General features: G+C 37.0%; 1 protein-coding gene across 1 annotated transcript in view; it reads left to right on the top strand.

The window, feature by feature from the left end:
• LOC150094573 (integrin alpha-9-like) overlaps positions 1 to 20,738 on the top strand; it is a 670,422-nt gene that overhangs the window by 420,974 nt on the left and 228,710 nt on the right. Inside the window, exon 18 of the mRNA XM_090411817.1 lies at positions 19,104 to 19,183. Coding sequence (XP_090267943.1) covers positions 19,104 to 19,183 — 80 coding nt within the window. The remainder of the gene's footprint in view (positions 1 to 19,103; positions 19,184 to 20,738) is intronic.

Genomic DNA, 20,738 nt, shown 5'->3' with positions numbered 1-20,738 from the left:
ATGGCACTGGAAGTGTCTAAGTATTGGCCAGTCTGTGTGTCATCAGTAGTAGTTAAGATCTTGGTGAAAGTAGTGAGAGACCGTATACAACATTGGGCAGATGAAGGTAATGTTATCTGTGAGAGTCAACATGGATTTCTGAAAGGGCGCTCTTGTTTTAGCAATATGCTAGCCTTTTATAATAAAGTTACAAGAACATTAGATGAGGGAAAGGCATATACTGCAATTTTCTTAGACTTAGCAAAGGCATTTGACAGGGTGTCCCATGATAAGCTGATATTTAAGTTGCAGCACATGGGTCTGGATGTCAGATTGATCAACTGGATTCAGGATTGGCTGTCTGATAGGTATCAGAGAGTTGTGTTAGGTGGAGCAGTTTCAAGGAGGCAGAGGGTTACAAGTGGGATCCCACAGGGCTCAGTACTAGGACCTATATTGTTTAACCTTTATATCAGTGACATAGCCAGTGAATTGCAGAGGGATATTCAGTTGTTTGTGGATGATGCGAAGCTAGGAAGGATTATTAGTAATAGTGCAGATGTGGTATCCCTGCAATAGGATTTGAATAAGCTAGATAAATGGGCAAATGAATGGGGGTCAGTTTAATGCAGCAAAATGTAAGGTCTTGAGGTTTGGGAAACATCGATGGAATGCTGCATACTCCATGGGAGGAGTTATGTTGGAGGGCGTAGGGGAAACAAGAGATCTGGGGTTGATGGTTGATAGAAACCTGAAGTTTCTATCAATTATGAGAAGGACACTGACCTGTAGAGATAAGAGGGTTATCATTCCATTTTATAAGTCTCTGATCAGACCACACTTGGACTATTGTTCTCAGATTTGGTCTCCAGGATTTGAAGGGGATAAATTAACTGTGGAAAGGATACAAAGACAGATGACAAAGATGGTTTCAGGACTGTACAAGGATAGTTATGGGGATCGGGTGAGGGAATGTGGACTGCAGAGTTTGGTGGATAGAAGGAAAGGTGATATGATTGAGACTTTTAAACTGTTGAGAGGTGGTTACAGGGTTGACACTATGGAGGTCTTTCGCTTGGTTGAACATCAGGAAGGAGCGATGATAAGTGGCCATCCCTGGAAGTTATGAAAGGAAACTGTGAGCAAGTGGGCAAGGAGTGGTTTCTTTGCATGGAGGGTGGTTGAACCGTGGAATGCATTGCCTGATGGAGTGGTGAGTGCGAGAACGGTCAATGAGTTTAAGGAGTGGTATGATAAACTTTGTGTTTCTTAGGGGGGACCTCCCCTCGATGAGTCTTGACAGACTTTATGTTCTTAGGAAGGACCTCCCATGATGAGTGTTTCGACTCCATGGAGGCCTGGATAATAATAATAATAATAATAAATTCTTCCAAATGTCATTAATGCACATATTGAATAGCAATGGACCAAGGAACTGATCCTTGAGGCACACCACTTCTTACCTTGAATCTTGCAGATTCAGTCCCCCCCATGACTTTTTGATATGTCAGTCAGTCATCTTATCCATGCCAATAGTTTATAATCCAATTCCATATTCTCTAATTTATGCAATAATTTCCATGCTGTATTCTGTCAAAATCCTTAGCAAAATCACAGAGTATCATGGTATATCCATTCCCCTTCTCTAACTCAGAAGTAACATTATTAACATTAAATATTTGTTGCAAAGTAGATTATATCTGTCAATCCATTTCTAAATACAAGCCCTAACCAACTTTTCAAAAGTCTTCACCACCACTCCTGAGACACTGATTGGTCAATAATTTGATAAATCAGTCTTTACAACACCCTTGAACACTAGAGTGTTATAAAGACTGAAGAAGACTGAGTTGTGAAGAATGGTGTTTTGATATTTAAATTATTATAACCTGTTCAAAGGAATAGCCAATTTAGCAGAACACCTGGCATCAATGCTGATATCCTATCAGTTCCTATTGCAGTCCTTATTCAGGTTGTGTAATGGTTCTAGTACTTCCTCCTCATACACTGAAGAGGTAGCTGTGAGTTCAATGTTGAAAATATAATGTTGATATCTTTTAACAAAATGGCTACTTATTAGTTGAGCAGTCACTTCTGCATCAGTTATCCACATACCATCTGCATTCAGTAGTTATTCCTTCACATTCATTCTTTCTTTTACTTACATGTCGATAGAATTTTGTTGTCTTTAATTTGCAGAAAAATCCCCCCCCCCCCATACTTGTACACCTTTCTGTACTTGTGACTCTTCTGCCCTGTTGCTTATAATTGTAATAATTGACATCAAAATTCCTTATTCACATGGTATTCCTTGCACATCTTTTTCTTATGAATCTCTTTCTTAATTAGATTACACATCCATTTCACTCTTTCTCTATTTATTCTTTGAACTCTAGGGACACGTTCCGATATCGCATCATTTAAGTAATTTTTAAACACTTCCCACATGCTGTTGATATCCTTCCACTCTCCATTCAGATCTGTCTCTGGCCATATCTTTCAGAATTTCCAGGCACATTCCAGTCGCTTCTTCAACTCCATCCACCCAACTAATTCTTGGTCTTCCTCTTCTCCTGCTTCCATCAACTTGAGCAAGCAACATCTCCAGACTGTCATTTGCTTGCATATGTCCAAAGTATGACAATTTTTGCTTGATAATCATAGCTTCGAGGGAGCAATCTTGCTGTATTCTGTCTATCACAGATTTATTGGTTTGCTTTGCAGTCCATGGTATTCTTAGTAAGTATTTCCAAACCCATAATTTAAATGCATTTATCTTCCTTCTTTCACTCTTTCTCAAGGTCCAACTCTTTCACATCCATACAGTACCATAGGGAATACCATTGCTTTCACGATTCTGATTTTTGTTGCGAGGCTAATATCTTTAAAAATCTTGCTTAAATTTGTCATTGCTTTCTTTCTGAGTAATAATCTTCTAACTTCTTCAGTACAATACCCATCTTTATCAATTTGGGATCCTAAGAGCACAAAATTGTTCACTACTTCCTTAAACTTCCATTTTCTCTCCATCTACTTCAAAATCATTAAGCTTGCATGTTGCCATAACTTTTATCTTTTTGAGGTTAAGTTTAAGACCATGTTTAGCACTTTCTTCTTTAACTTCCATAATAAGTTCCTCTAAATCTTCTTTGCATTCTGCCAGCAAGGTGGTATCATCTGCATACCTCAAATTATTAGTATTTCTTCCACCAATTTTAATTCCAACTGAAGACTCCTCCACAAGTTAAATAGGTACGGAGATAAAATACACCCTTGTCGCACACCTTTACCTATTGTGAAATACTCAGTTTCTCCAAGATCTGTTTGGATAGTAGCTTCTTGTTCATAATAGATTCCTCAGAAGGATAATGAAACATCCTGGTACTCCCATTGTTCTTAACACATTCTACAATTTCATATCATCTACAGAGTCAAAATCCTTACTATAGTCAAGGAAACAAAGGTAAACATTCTTTTGATATTCCTGTGTTCTTTCTATTATCCATCTCACATTGATGATCTGATCTCTTGTTCCTCTGCTTTTTCGAAATCCTGCCTGTTCATCAGGCATTTCTCTCTCTCTTCATGAATGGTTCCAGTCGAAATATGGGTAGTTATTAATTAAAATTTTTATAATTAATAATTTAGTTTATGTTGCCATTTCCTAAAAAAAAATTAGAAGTATATCTAACCAACATATAAATTTATCTACAAGAATTATGATCATCCACAGAGATTCCATCGCAATCAAGACCCGTCAGTGTGGCAAGTTAAAGCTGAAGATATCAAGATAGCTAAATCGATTAGCCTTCTAAAACTCTGCTGGGTTAATAATGTGATTCCGAACTGTGTAAAACTAAAACACTGATTTACATCACTGAAGGCTCTCTACATATACAGATTCTCTAACTTTGCTCTTATACAGGAGCAGATTGCTACCACCCACATTCTCTTGGCTGACACCAACAAAGTTATTTGTGTGCTAGAAGTAGAGCTTGCCATTATGTTGAATATTGACCTTTGGATGATCCTTTCTGATGTCATGATCGCTTCAACAGAAAAAAGAAATTTCAAAGAATACAATGTTGGCATATTAAGAAAAATTTTGAAGTTTAAAAAAGAATCCATCTTCCAAACCTCAACTACCTCTCAAACATGGTTATAAACCTATCATCCCTTACCCTGAAGCAATCAGCGCATTTGTGCATCGCAACAATTTTTGCTATAGCACCTAAAAAGATCCCTGCAGAAGAAATGATGATACAGGTAGAATGAGGTATCTGCAGCCTTCTCAACCATATTGCCAACAATATCAGACTAGATGTAGCCAGTGATCTTACCCAAGCGAAACCACCAGAAAAGCAATCTATCAAAAGAAGAATTCAAAGCTCTGCAAGAAGTGAAAGACAACAGAAAAATAGTAATTACTAAAGCAGATAAGAGAAATGCCACTGTGGTTTTAAACCAATCCGATTACACAGGTAATCTTGCTTCTTTACTTTTAGATCGACCCCCTTATCTCCTTATAGAATATGATCCCCCACCAGCATCCAAATCAGAACACTCAGTAGGTTCCTTAAGAAGGGTACCTCTTGTCCTGTTGAAGTGACTAACAGACTAAAACCTTTTAACTCTAGACTCCCCCCCCCCCGGATATATGGACTACCAAAAATCCTTAGGCAAAATGTACCATTACATCTCATTGTGAATGGCATTGATTCCCCCACAACAAATAAGCCAAACATTTAGCCAAAGTGCTCACACAATATATTGGCAACACACCTTCACACACATTAAAAAATAAAGTATATCTAACCAACATATAAATTTATCTACAAGAATTATGATCATCCACAGAGATTCCATCGCAATCAAGACCCGTCAGTGTGGCAAGTTAAAGCTGAAGATATCAAGATAGCTAAATCGATTAGCCTTCTAAAACTCTGCTGGGTTAATAATGTGATTCCGAACTGTGTAAAACTAAAACACTGATTTACATCACTGAAGGCTCTCTACATATACAGATTCTCTAACTTTGCTCTTATACAGGAGCAGATTGCTACCACCCACATTCCCTTGGCTGACACCAACAAAGTTATTTGTGTGCTAGAAGTAGAGCTTGCCATTATGTTGAATATTGACCTTTGGATGATCCTTTCTGATGTCATGATCGCTTCAACAGAAAAAAGAAATTTCAAAGAATACAATGTTGGCATATTAAGAAAAATTTTGAAGTTTAAAAAAGAATCCATCTTCCAAACCTCAACTACCTCTCAAACATGGTTATAAACCTATCATCCCTTACCCTGAAGCAATCAGCGCATTTGTGCATCGCAACAATTTTTGCTATAGCACCTAAAAAGATCCCTGCAGAAGAAATGATGATACAGGTAGAATGAGGTATCTGCAGCCTTCTCAACCATATTGCCAACAATATCAGACTAGATGTAGCCAGTGATCTTACCCAAGCGAAACCACCAGAAAAGCAATCTATCAAAAGAAGAATTCAAAGCTCTGCAAGAAGTGAAAGACAACAGAAAAATAGTAATTACTAAAGCAGATAAGAGAAATGCCACTGTGGTTTTAAACCAATCCGATTACACAGGTAATCTTGCCTCTTTACTTTTAGATCGACCCCCTTATCTCCTTATAGAATATGATCCCCCACCAGCATCCAAATCAGAACACTCAGTAGGTTCCTTAAGAAGGGTACCTCTTGTCCTGTTGAAGTGACTAACAGACTAAAACCTTTTAACTCTAGACTCCCCCCCCCCGGATATATGGACTACCAAAAATCCTTAGGCAAAATGTACCATTACATCTCATTGTGAATGGCATTGATTCCCCCACAACAAATAAGCCAAACATTTAGCCAAAGTGCTCACACAATATATTGGCAACACACCTTCACACACATTAAAAAAAAAATAAATAAATAAATAAAAAAAAAAAAAAAAACTCGGCCCAATTTAAAGCTAGTATAGAAAATCACTTACTCCAACACACTAACAATGGTCAGTTTTGATGTCTCTTCCTTATTCACCAATGTGTCACTCAAAGATAGCTTAGCCATCATCCAAGCCAAATTTCTTCCCAATATCTCAGCCTTATTTCAGTTCATCATGAACTCAGGCTATTTTGATTGGAAAGGAAAATTCTACAAACAGATAGAGGGGTCAGCCATCAGTTCTCTTTCTCTCTCTCTCTCTCTGCTCCTTGCCAACTTCCTGATGGATACCTTTGAAGAAAAATCCTTAAACTCTGCTCCATATAAACCCACTGTTTGACTATGCTATGTGGATGATGTGTTTGCGATTTGGCTGCATGGCCTGGATACACTCCAGGATCCAGTTTACTTTGGAAAAGGAAAACAACAGTCTTCCTTTCCTAAACACTCAGATTACATGCCAGCCTGATGGATCCCTGGCTTTCTCTGTTTATAGAAAACCTATGCATACAGGTAGATATATTCACCAGCAGTCACCTCCTCCCTTCCAACAATGTGGGATTATAAAAACCTATATAACAGGGCAAAATTAATCAGTTCAGATAACAATGCCCTAACTATTGAATTTAACCACATTCTTAACACCTTCCTAACCAATGTCTATAACCCCCCCCCAAAAAAAAAAATTAAAATCAGTTAACCGCAACTTTTCTTTCCCCTCTCTCCTTCATAGCAGAGATTATTCTGTTATCATTCCATATATCTGGGAGTACATCCAAAAAACTAAAAAATCCTAAAAAAAACATGACCTCATAACTATTTACAAACCACATAAGAAATTGGCATCTCTTATCTGCTCCACCAAAGACCAAGCACTTTCTGGTCTATATACTAGATCCCATGCGGTTGCAAACTGTCCTACTATAGCCAAGCAGGCAGTATAGCCAATAACAGGATATCCGAACACAAGGACTACATCTGGTTCCACACTCTGAGATGCCAAGGTTTAAGTAATACAGAGCTTATCAATTTTACCTATGCAAGTTGCTACAAGGTGCTTTGACCTTATTATTGGTATCTTTAACATATATTATACCCAAGGTAAAAAACTTTTCACATCTTTCTCTCATCCAGAGATTCTTAATGAGGTCAAGGCACCTTGTGGCAACTTACATAGGTAAAATTGATAAGCTCTGTATTACTTAAACCTTGGCATTTCAGGTCTGCCTACTCACTGATGAGACCTCAATAAAGGTTGAAACTGGTCTTGGTATTGACCCTCACCCATAATGTATAACATCATACATCTCTTAGGAGATGTGTTTTACATTTATGGGAAATGCTAAGGAAAGTGATCAGAACTTAATCCATCTTTACCACGAGTTGCCTTGGTGTTGCACCACCACCGTAAGTCTTGAACCACGTTCAGGTGCAAACTCGACTTACTTGTCTGTTTGCTTACTTGGGAAAAAGGATTAAAACCAAGGTTATAAAATTACTTGGTATCTTTAACATATATTATACCCATGGTAAAAAGCTTTTCACAAGAGAAGAGACTTGTATCTTACAAACTTTCAAAATTAATTGCCAAATGTGGAAAGCCATATACTTTTGGCAAAACTCATCTTACCACCTATAAATTAAGTTTTAGTTATGATTGGCCTAGGTAAAAGTAATGACGTTGTCAATTCCTCTCAGTAATAGTTCAGTATCAACAAGAATTGACGAAATGGCCAAGGACATTGAAAAAAAAAAAAAACTTTGTGATGATTTAAAAACCATAGAATTTCTTTGCAACTTGATAAGACCACTTTACATGACAACGAAGTTTTGTTAAAGGCCTGTGTGCATTGGCCTAATGAAAAAATTATGAAGAAATACTAATGAAGAAATTAGTAAAGAGTTTCTATTTGCTGAACAACTGACACAAAAGGTTCTATAGTTTTTAAGGTTGTTTAAAGACTTTTGTTAATGCTAAAAACATTCCTCTTTCTGTTCTTAGGAAGGACCTCCCACGATGAGTCTTTTGACTCCATGGAGGCTTGAATAATAATAATAAATATTATTGTGTGCACAATTAATGGAGCACTAGCTGTAATTGGTCATCACCATGGATTTATAGCACATTTAAAAGAAGCAGTTTCAAATATCTTTACAATTCATTGTATTCTTCAAAGACAGCACTTAACTGCCAAACATCTTAGTGGGAGACTACATAAGACTTTGGATGATGTTATTAAAGCATCATCCAAAGTGAACAAATAAGAGCCCAGTCATTGAATACCCACATTTTTCGGGCACTTTGCCATGAAAATGAAGAATTTGGGTGTCTTTTGTTTCTCACTGAAGTTAGATGGCTCCCAAATGGAAATGGTCTGCGATGCTTTAATGATCTCTATGATGCTATTTTGGAATTTCTTAATTTACGTGATGAGAACATGCATAATGTTCTAAAAATAAAAAAAAAAGGAAAAGATTGACATCGCATATCTTTCCGATATTTTCAACAAATTAAATTAGGTTAACATCAAATTTCAGGGAAGCAACATGAATCTTATTAAAACAAAGGGAATTATAAATGAATTTATCAGCAAATTAATATTCTATAAGCAGAGTATTGCAAGACGAGAATTTCTGCAGTTCCCAAGTTTACAAATAATAGTTGATTTAATATTAGATACAGATTTGGATTGTTATTGTTCCTATCTTCTGACACTGAAAGAAGACTTGACGATTAGATTCAAAGACTTTGATGAACTTAAAATATGCAATTGGATTATAAATCCATATCCATTTCTTTCTGTTGTCACTTCTGTTCATCCAAATTTGGGTAAAAAATTTATTCACTTAAAAAAAACGATTCTTAAGTCCAAGTACAATTTCAACAGTGTGGGTAGGAAAGATTCTGGCCAAACATGCATTTCAAGCATCCTCAGCTTTGGCAAGAAATAAAATTGCTGTTCATTGCTTTTCCTTCATACTTGGTTGAGAAAAGATCGAGTGTCATATTGCAATTGTTAGCTAAGCAGCAAAACAGATTGTAAATAAGTGAAAGAAGAGACTCGAGACTTCATTTGTCAAACATTGAACCTGATATTGAAAAATTGCAGGATCTCATCAGGCTCAGGGTAGCCATTAATGTTTGGCTTATTAAATACAGTAAGTTTACATCTTTTTTGAGTAAAAATTAATTTCTATCAAAGTCATTAATTTTAAATTAACTATCAGTTCAAATATGTTGAGAGTAATTTAGGTTTGCCTAATAATATATTATAATTATCTTATTGAGTCATTAACCTAGGGTAAAATTGAGCAGGGATGCCAGGCAAAAAAAAAAGGTTAAGAACCACTGGTATACACAAATGCCAGGAGCATCAGAAACAAAGGAGGGGGGGTTGAGTTCATTGCTTTATTGAAGATGATGTGGCCTAAAATTGCTGGTATTAGTGAAACCTGGCTATCCGAATCAGATATGGTAACTGAGATTGAGTGTAATGAGTATACTATTTTTTAGGAATGACAGAAGAGTTAAGAGAGAAGGAGGAGTACTACTGATGATATCAGATGACTTAAGTCCATTTAGGGTAGAAACACAAGAAAACAATGATGGTAACAATGCTCCATGTAGCAATGAGTTTGAATCTATCTGGTGGCGTATTGCTGCAGACCTAGTGGCTCAGTTGCAGGGGGACGAAGAAATGCATAGCAAATTTAACTTTATGGGGTACCAAACGAATGATCATTATGGGTGACTTTAATTTTCCAAACATTGATTGGGTAGATGAGAAATCTCATAATAAGAAGAGGAATTTATTGAATTGTTGCAAGACTACTTTCTCAAACAGCATCTGAAAGAAGGAACCTAAGGTCAAAGAGTGTTGAATTTGCTGATAGCGTCAAGAATATGGCTATTTTGTCACCAATTGGTGACAGTGATCATGCTGTGCTTTCTTGGGAAGTATCTAATTGTATTGATGCTCTGATTTAAAAAGGTTACATGCTGAATTACAAAACTGGAAATTATGATTCCTTTCTTTTTAGATAGTTCGAATCATTGACACAATTCTTCCCCTACAGAACAAATTTCTGCCTGACATTACAGTCCTCTTTGTCCACGTACTACATTCCGGTTACTTGATGTGGCAAAATAAATTTTCTTTACAAAAGAAGATACAGCCATGGGCTCATTACTACCCCCCCCCCCCCCCAATTGCTAACCTTTATATGGAAGCTTTTGAGCAAAGTGCTCTTGATTCCTTTACTCTAAAACATAGTGTGGCTTAGATATTTGACGATGTTTTCGTTATCTGGCCACATGGTCAACAAACTTTAAACACATTCCTCAGCCACCTGAACAAACAACATGAACGCATACAATTTACTATCAAAATTGAAAATCAGAACTCGCTCCCATTCCTGGATGCGCTGGTCACACATCTTCCCTCAGGCAGTCACGGTTTATAGCAAACCATCACATACTGGTCAATATATACATGCTAACTCATATCACCACCCATCACAAAAATTTGGAGTCATTAACACCCTTAAAAACAGAACTTATAACAATTTGCTCTAATCCACAAGTTTTTAAACAAGAATTAAAGATTATTAGCAACAAATTTATAAATAATGGCTATAACAAAAATACTATTAATAAAGTTCTTCATAAAACTTCATCAAAAAAGAATATAGATTACAGTAAAATCATAGCCATCCCATACATTAAAGGGTTATCAGAAAAAATCAATAGAATCCTACACCATTATAATCTCAATGCCATTTTTAAACCACCTATAAAATATATTCAACTCCTCTAAGGATCCTCTCCTGCCATTGGCACATCCTGGAACTTGCCTTATATTGGTGAAACTGGATCTACAATCCCTATATGTAAAAAAAAAAAAAAAAAAAAAAAAAAAAAAAAAAAAAAAAAATTGTGAAGCAGGCCTCTCAGATGCTCTCTACACCAAATTTATTGGAAAAGTACCTGCTCCTTACATCATTCAAAAACCCAGAATGAAAGAAAATTTAAAGAAGCCTGTGAAATTCTGATTAACCACCCTAATCTCAATAATAATGGTGGCATAAAAGTTTCAAGAATTTGGATGGCACATATTCAGCCTACTTAGTATCTAGCATACTTTAGAACTTGAAGCAATTTTCAGCTTTTATTGCAAACTATTCCATACCAGTTGGTTGAAATTTGTATGTATAATCACAGTTTTATTATTTTTTATTTATATATATATAAACATGTTGATCTCCAGCCCCATTTAATTTTGTAACCTAATAGATCCTAATAATAATAATAATAGGACTCTAGCTTTGATGTAATAGTTTTTTTTTAACCAGAGGTCAGGCCAATAATTGTTGTAACAGTTGGTCAGTAATTTTAGCAAACCATGTAGATTGTAGTGCAGCTTGTTTCTCTGTATATATGGGTATGCTCCAGATGCAGAGGCATAGCTAGGGAGGGGAGGAGGGGGCGGTCCACCCTGAGCGGCACTTTGAACCTTTTTGAACTTTTGCAGTTAATACTAAAATACGGTCTCGAGAATTCAATCCCAAATATTATAATACTACTGCGAATTTTCTTCACAATTTCTGTAAGTATTGCTAGTTGTGAGAGGAGTTCTTCTAAATAAAATTGATTAAGAATTACCTACATTATTATGAAATAGACTTCGCCAATGTCATCGATTTTGCTAACAGAAAAGCAAGAAAAATAACATTTTAGAAAGTTGAAATTAAAGTTTTACTTCAAAAATAAACATAGTGTTTTAATTTATTTTCCTATACGTCGTTTTGACTTTTTGTGGTATTTTTGGTATTTATTGAGAGGGATGGCAAACTCAGGGACCACCCCAGGTGGCAAAAACTCTAGCTACACCATTGTCCAAATGATGACCTTGATATGGAGGTCGAAACATTGAGTGTTCATTTTGGTTTATATTAAACTAAAGTTTTGCTCTAACACAGTAGTTGTCTCTATAATTTTCCATAATGTATCCATAATGGAAATTGATTAACTTAGGAGAATACTACCTTTGGTCCCATTGTATGTCAGCAATGCATGAGAATGTTTGAAAGAGTGCTTAAATGAAGCAGTATCTGAATGTGTCCCAACTGTTCAAGGAATAAATAGGCTGAGAGTGAAATGGATGTGCAGCCTTATTAAGCAAGCGATCCACAAGATGGTGTGGAAAGAATATTGTGAGAATAAGAGTGAGAGGAGTTATGAAATATATAAAGCTCAGGCCAGAAAAGTAACTAGTATTGTGCAGAAGCTAAATCGAAGTATGAAAAGAAATTGGCTATGCAAGCTAAAGGCAATCCAAAGAATTTTATGATTATGCTGCAAGCAAAAAAGAATGAATGTTGAAGAATAACTTTATTGATACAGATGATACTCTAGTTAATGAGATTGTTCAATTAATGAGTGCTCACTTTGCTAAGATATATCAACCAGGTGTACATGGTTCAGAGTGCTACTACTACATTAGAGTTAGAGGTGCACAAAAATATGGTTGAAGAGCTGTTACATAACCTGGATAAGAATTTGTCAATAGGGACAGATAGAATATCAGCATGTTTACTAAAGGAATGTTCAGGTGAATTGAACAACAAATGACACAAGGACTGAATCCTGAGGTACACCACTTTCTAATATCTGTCTGTCAACCATCCACCAATCCAAGTCAAGAGTTTACATTCCTATCCCATACGCTCCAGTTTATGCAACAGCCTTTCGTGTGGTATCCTATCAAATGCCTTAGCAAAATTCAGCATTACAGTAGTGTATCTAATAGTGTGACTAGGCCTTTAACTTGTCTTGACTCAGGAATGATACCACAGGAATGGAAGGAATGTTCCATTGTACAAGGTTGGTGTAAGAACTGATATGTCTAACTAACTACTGACCTATCAGTATCTCTGGTACTGATAGGTCATGAATATTATGACCTATCAGTTACCAGAATAGAATGTTATGGCCGAGCTGGATAAAGGAATGGATACACTATTATAATGCTGAATTTTGCTAAGGCATTTGATAGGATACCACATGAAAGGCTGTTGCATAAACTGGAGAGTATGGGATAGAAATGTAAATTTTTGACTTGGATTGGTGGATGGTTGCTAGACAAATATTAGAAAGTGGTGTACCTCAGGATTCAGTCATTGTGTCATTTGTTGTTCAGTTGTTCAATCTATACATTAATGACATTAGGAAGGGTCTAACAGGCAATGTCCAATTGTTTGCTGATGATGTGAAGATAGGCAGGGCAATCAGGGAGGCTATTGATATCCAGCACTTGCAAAATAATTTGAATAGGCTGGAAATTTGGGAAACAAGAATGGGATATCAATTTACTGTTAACAGTTGTAAACTTATGCACTTTGGTATGATGAGATTTCCAGTGGCATATTATACAACCCCTGCAAAAATTATCTGATCAATGTTGCTGATCCTGCAAATTATCTGATCGTGATAGGAGAGAATGAAAAAATATATGTATGAATGAGAAAATAATAGTTGATAGTGTGGAAGGCATGAGTCACTGTGAAAGTTTAGGAGATGGTTTTGTTTGGGAGAGTGAATTTAGATTAAGAGTGACTGACCTGCAGAGGGAGATAGATGAGCTGAAAGAGGAGGTGGAATGTCTTGTGAATGAGAGCAGAAGTATGAAAGATAAGATTAGGAGAATGGAAGAGATAAATGCAAGCCGAATCAGAGTGGGGGGGAGAGAGAAATTTGGGAGTGTTAGAAGAGGAGAGAAAGGAAACAGAAGAGAGGGAATGAGTGAGAGGTATGGGAATGCTAGCAGACGAGAGGATGGAAACAGTAGGAGAGATGGAATGAGAGACATATGAAAGTGCTAGAAGAGGAGAGAATGGAAACAGTAGGAGAGATGGAATGAGAGAGAGAGAGAGATGGGAATGCTAGAAGACGAGAGGATGGAAACAGTAGGAGAGATGGAATGAGAGAGGGATATGGAAGTGCTAGAAGTGGAGAAAATGGAAACAGTAGGAGAGAGGGAATGAGAGAGATGTACAGGAGTGCTAGAAGAGGGGAGAATGGAAACTGTAGGGGAGAGAGGTATGGGAATGCTAGAAGAGAGAATAGCAGTAGAAGAGAGGGAATGAGAGAGACCTATGGGAATGAAAGAGGAGAGAATGGAAACAATAGGAGAGAGAGAATGGAAACAATAGGAGAGAGAGAATGGTAAGAGGTATAATGTATGGTGACTCAATGATCCGTGGTGTTCAAGATAGGATGCGTGAAGAGTGTTTGCCAGGATGAACAATAGAAAGGGTGGCTATGGCATTTAAGAGAGGTGAAAGGGTGGATGAGATGAATGCGATGGTAGGAACAAATGATTTGAGTGGTAATGTAAGTCGGGTAGCGAGAAATATGAGATTTTTGCTTGAGGCTGTACGGAAGAAGACAAAGAGAGGAAAAATAGTGTGCGTGTTGCCTAGCTGAGCAGAAGAGCAGTGATATTGAATGGCATAATAGCGAGAATGTGTGACAAGAGAGGACTGGTATATGTGGATGCTTGGAGTGCGTTTGAGGAAAGAGAGGAATTGTATGCGAGAGACCGCTTACATTTGAATGAGGAAGGACGTAGGCATCTGGAGAGATTGCTGTTCTGAACGAGTCAGTGTGTCCCAGGGAGGATAGCAGGGGTGGCCTCTTGTGGGAATGGATACTTCGGAGAAGGGAGACGATGTCAGGTAGCACTGAGCCCAGTGGAGTCTAGAAGGGATAATGCTGGGTATAGAAACAATGGCATTTATATGTTTTATACTAATGCCAGGAGTATCCAGAATAAGGGAGAGGAATTGGTGGCGCAGATAGCATCAGCCTTCCCAAAAATTATTGTGGTCACTGAGACGTGGTTGACAGAAGGGGATATAATAACAGGAACAGAAGTCGCTGGGTATCGCATTTTTCGTCAGGATAGGAGGGAAAAGTATGGTGGTGGAGGTATTGCTTATGATAAGTGATGACCTATGTCCTCTAAGAGTGGAGGTTTTGGAAGAAAGTGAGACAAATGATTTTGAGAGCATATGGTGTGAGGTAGAGGTAGGCACTACAGGATATTTAGTGGGGTGTTGCTACAGACCCACGAGCACAGAGGATGGGGACCAGGAGATGTTTAGACAGCTAAGTTTGGCAAGTGCAAGAAGAATGATTGTTATGGGGGATTTTAACCACAGTAGTATAAATTGGAGAGAGGAAGATGCGTGTAGCAATAGGGGAATGGAATTTCTAGAATTCTTGAGGGACAAATGTCTTAGGCAACATGTAACAGAGGGAACAAGAAGTTCAAGAGTTTTGGATTTCGTTATAGTATCAAAAGAGTTGATAATAACTGTGATGACATCTCTCCCACCAGTTGGAGAGAGTGACCATATGGTTTTGACTTGGAAAATGAATAGACATGCAGGAGTATCAAAGAGATGGGAACTTATGTGGAATTATAAAGCAGGTGATTATAATAGTCTTAGACGTCAACTTTGGGAAGTTTAATGAGGGAGGAATTGGAAGGCCAGGATATCATTAGTGCATGGGAAATTGTGAAAGAATATTTGTTAGCAGCAATGGTAAGTTGTATACCACGAGTGAAGAAGAGGACACAATTTGGAGTAAAGTGGATGACAAACAATATTAAACAGGAATTGCATGCGAAAAAGAGACTATGGAAGAGATATGAGGAGACAGGTGAAGAGAAAATGCATGAAGAATATAAGACACGGGCCAGAAGAGTGACTAGCGTGGTACGGAAAGCGAAACTGGAATATGAGAGGAGGTTGGCCCTAAGATCCAAAGAAAATCCTAGGGAATTTTTTAGCTATGTGGCCAGTAGGAGGAGAAATGACTGTGGAAGAATGATATTGTGGGATAAAAATGGGAATAGAGGGACTGATGCAGAGGACATAGTGGAATTGTTCAATGAACACTTTATTGGATTATTTCATGCTACAGGGATAGGGCTGGTTCGAGGTTTAGAGGTACAGGAGAACAGTGTGTTTCAGATACTGAGTACTCTGGATGTCAGTAAAGCTTTGGGACTGGATGGTATTTCACCATGAGTTTTGAGAGAATGTGCTAGGGAATTGACATTGCCTTTAACCTGGGTTTTCAATGAAAGTCTGGCTTCGGCAAAGGTGAATTTGCAAATTGGGCAGATGAGGGTAATGTTATCTGTGAGAGTCAACATGAATTTGTGAAAGGATGCTCTTGTTTTAGCAATATGCTAGCCTTTTATAATAAAGTTACAAGAACATTAGATGAGGTAAAGGCATATGCTGCAATTTTCTTAGACTTAGCAAAGGCATTTGACAGGGTGCCACATGATAAGCTGATATTTAAGTTGCAGCACATGGGTCTGGATGTCAGATTGGTCAACTGGATTCAGGATTGGCTGTCTGATAGGTATCAGAGAGTTGTGTTAGGTGGAGCAGTTTCAAGGAGGCAGAGAGTTACAAGTGGGATCCCACAGGGCTTAGTACTAGGCCCTATATTGTTTAACCTTTATATCAATGACATTGCCAGTGGATTGCAAGGGGATATTCAGTTGTTTGCGGATGATGCGAAGCTGGGAAGGATTATTAGTAATAGTGTAGATGTGGTAGCCCTGCAAGAGGATTTGAATAAGCTAGTTAGATGGGCAAATGAATGAGGGTGCAGTTGAATGCAGCAAAATGTAAGGTCTTGAGGTTTGGGAAGCATCGATGGGATGCAGCATACTCTATGGGAGGAGTTATGCTGGAGGAAGTAGAGGAGACGAGATCTGGGGTTGATGGTGGATAGAAACCTGAAGTTTAGGGGACATATTGCAAAGGTGGTGAAGGTAACACAGAGGATTGCTGCAATTATGAGAAGGACACTGACCTGTAGAGATAAGAGGGTTATCATTCCGTTGTATAAGTCTCTGATCAGACCACACTTGGACTATTGTTCTCGGATTTGGTCTCCAGGATTTGAAGGGGATAGATTAACTGTGGAAAGGATACAAAGACGAATGACAAAGGTGATTTCAGGACTGTACAAGGATAGTTACTAGGATTGGCTGAGGGAATGTGGACTGCAGAGTTTGGTGGATAGAAGAAGGAAAGGTGATATGATTGAGACTTTTAAACTGTTGAGAGGTGGTTACAGGGTTGACACTGGGGAGTTGTTTCGCTTGGTTGAACAGCGGGAAGGAGTGATGACAAGAGGCCATCCCTGGAAGTTACGAAAGGAAACTGTGAGCAAGACGGTAAGGAGTGGTTTCTTTGCATGGAGGGTGGTTGAACCATGGAATGCATTGCCTGATGGAGTGGTGAGAGCGAGAACAGTCAGTAAGTTTAAGGAGTGGTATGATAGACTTTGTGTTTCTTAGGGTGGATCTTCCCTCGATGATTCTTGACAGACTTTGTGTTCTTAGAAAGGACCTCCCACGATGAGTCTTTCGACTCCATGGAGGCCTGAATAATAATAATAATAATAATAATGTTGCAATATACACTGTATATTTCTTGGAAAGTTTAACATATAAACGTTGTATCATGCAAGAAATGAAATAACTCACTTTAAAGTATAAAAAGGAAAGAGAATTTTTTTTTGTATGATTCTGAGATTTAAACGCTAATTTAAAGAATGAAGAGTGTTAGAAAAAAGTATCCGATCAAGCTGACAGTCTGGGAAAAAAGTAAGCAATTGCTTAGGAAACAAACATAATCAATTCCCAATATGTAAATTTACAATTGTCTGTACATGCATAAAGAAAACCTTTGTAAGGAGTGGAATCATGATTGCGAGATCTGAATTTTATCTATAGTGTTAAAGGATGGCTCCTGTGAATTGCTCAAATGAACCTTTGAGCAATTTAAAAAAAAAAAAAAAAACAGAATGATTGAATATCTGAAAGATGGAGTGTCTCAGAGACAAGTAGCTAGATAATTAAAATGTGCTGAAAATACTGTATGTGAAATTTGGAAAAAATATTGTTCGTCTAATAGTGTAAAAAGCATGCCTTGAAGTGGATGTGCCACCTCATGCAGACAGCACCTAAAACTGGCTGAACTTTTGAAGACCATGTGATGTTCAACATTCAAACAACTTAATGCTGCATGGTTGAACTACAGAATGAAGGTAAGTGACCGCACAGTATGAAATCAGCTGAATAGTCAAGGATTTCACTTTTGCAAAGCAAAAATGAAACCTTTTTTGAAAAAGCTACACAAAAAAGCTCATTTCCAATGATGTAAAAACAATATAAATTGGGAATTTGATGACTGGAAAAAAGTCTTTTTAGTGACAAATCTTGAATTGACCTTGGAACCGGTGATAATAATGGTACCTTTGTATGGAGAAGAGTTAGTGTAAAGTTCTTCGATGAGTGCATTAATACCAATGCTAAATTTTCACCCTTGTTTTCCGCATGACATCATGTATTATTGGAAAACTGTATCGTTGCTATGTACAGTCGACTCCAAAGTCAACAAAGATATTTTAGAGCATTTTTGGTTCCTAGTATCGAAAAATGGTTCCAGGATTCCAATGACTTCATTTTTCATTGGAATCCTAGAACCATTTCATCACAGCAGATGAATTGGGAACTATCTGCAAAACAATGCAAACACTCCAATTTAAACTCTGACTTGGCCTTCAAATAGCCCGGACCTTAATCTGATCGAAAATGTTTGGAATATTTTAAAGCGAAAAGTCAACACCAAAAGGTTCACAAATGCCATTGAATTACATCAAGCAGTCATGGAAAGCTGGAGTTAAGTTCTGCTAACTGACTGGCAAAAGCTTATTGAGTCCATGACATGAAGGATGAAAGCTATCATTTGGGCTAAAGGAGGAATAACAAAATACTGAGTTGGTGATCGGATATATATTTGCCAATCAAAGAATGATCGTATACTTTTTTCTTCAGTGTTTGATTTTCCATTCACCTAATTTCTGGTTAAAAGTAACTATAAAATGTTTTTTGTAATAAATTTTATTTCTTTGTTAATCATATTTATATTCACAACTGTTTAATCAAAGGCATGGAAATATATTTTTGTTAAATGATTAGTTTAAGAATAAGAATACAGTGGTTGCAACTGTTGAAACTACCCTTGTATTTTAGCAAATATGAGACATGAATTTTGTTAAAGCAAATGGTAATTTTTACAGGTAATGTTCTGGATTGGATGTGGAGAAGACAGTGTATGTTCTGCAGACCTAAAATTAAGAGCAGCTATTTTTGGACTAAAGTAAGTAATTCCATCAAAACATGAAGTTGAATCGTTAATGATTTGCGATTGTTGTTATAACAGATGCCCAATAAAGCATGTGGAGATATTTACTGAAAAAAATTAAGATATAGAAGCAGCAAATATTATTAATTGTGAATTGAATGTTGTCAATGAATATGTTAGTCAGTGAAATGAAATGGATAGGAATATAATTTCATTAATAGCTTTAAGATTTGTAAACATTATACAGCTAATGTTTCTCTAGTGTAACATGTGCACCATGAAAGCTAACACAATCACTGTTAAAATTGTTAATTCAAGTCTAGTAAACAAATACATTGAAAATGCAAAGCCATTTATCTCTGTTTCTCTTGGGAAAAAATACATGATTGAGTCATTAAAATACGATAAATGTATATGTTCTAATACAAATATTCATGTTGTCTGATAATAATGGTGAGTTTTGTAGAGTGCCCTCCTGTGATGTGTGCTTTGCTACTTTGAAGGTATCTCATAATAATGTGAAATAATTCTTATTCAGAATCAGCTGGTGGTATAGAAAGCATTCTCAATATTCTTTAAATAACTTAACAAATATGAAGGTAATGTGAATAAGCCCTTATTTTTTTGTTATTTAATATGTTGGTCATTAGTTATGCCATTGTCAACCAATCCTGAAATTCCATGTTTTTGGATTTGGTGTAATATACGTTCTTCACATTTTACCTAGCAGATTGATCAGTCTGACAATAGTAAGAGAGCTACATAAGCATGGAGTACTGTATACACAATGAAGAAACTCTGAGACACACTTGTTTTCTGGAAGCAGTGTTGATACAATCCTATTGCATTGTACTATTTGATATTAATACTTTTGTGATCTTATATTAGTCCAGTTGAGAAATAAGCATTTCGATGTGGGTTTTCACCATACCCGTTTCTTTCTGCAGACCTATGTATGTGTGGCACTGTGACATATACTTAAAAACCTAAGATTGTATTCAGTTGAATCACACTACTAAGTGCGATTCAACTCATTTCAGCCTTTTATCATCAAAGTGTATATTATTATGATTATTATTACCAAGACCTCCAGGCAATCAGGGATTCATCAAGAGAGGTTCATATCACAAATGCTAGCCGTCATACCTATTCTTGAGTTTGTTTGCAATGCCTTTGCTCACAAACTCTAAAGCAATCCATTTCAATCATCCACTGCTTTATGACAGAAAAATCTTTTACCCATTACTTGAATGCCATTCTCAACTTCCATGCCTGACCTCTCTCTACGTCCTATAAAATGAAAAATACCATCCACTGGTATAATCTGCAACCATTCCAGAAGTTGGTAGGTCTCTATTATATCACACCTCTTTCAACTCATTGCAGTGTCTGCAGTGAACAGATTCTCAGTCTGTCCTCATAATCTGCAATCCACAGTCATATCATATTTGGGATCAGGGAAACGAGAGTGGTCACACCAAAGAAAGAAGTGGGATATGGCAGCTAGAATAGAGAATGTTGGTGTGGTAGAATGGTCTCAAAGACACAGGGATTGTTACATATGCATACA

This window comes from Typopeltis vanoorti, chromosome 22 (genome assembly GCF_054136105.1).
Source record: "Typopeltis vanoorti isolate ZY-2024b chromosome 22, IOZ_Tvanoo_1.0, whole genome shotgun sequence".
NCBI lineage: Eukaryota > Metazoa > Arthropoda > Arachnida > Uropygi > Thelyphonidae > Typopeltis > Typopeltis vanoorti.
Note: the sequence above shows the minus strand (reverse complement) of the source record. Positions and strands in the feature narration are given on the sequence as shown.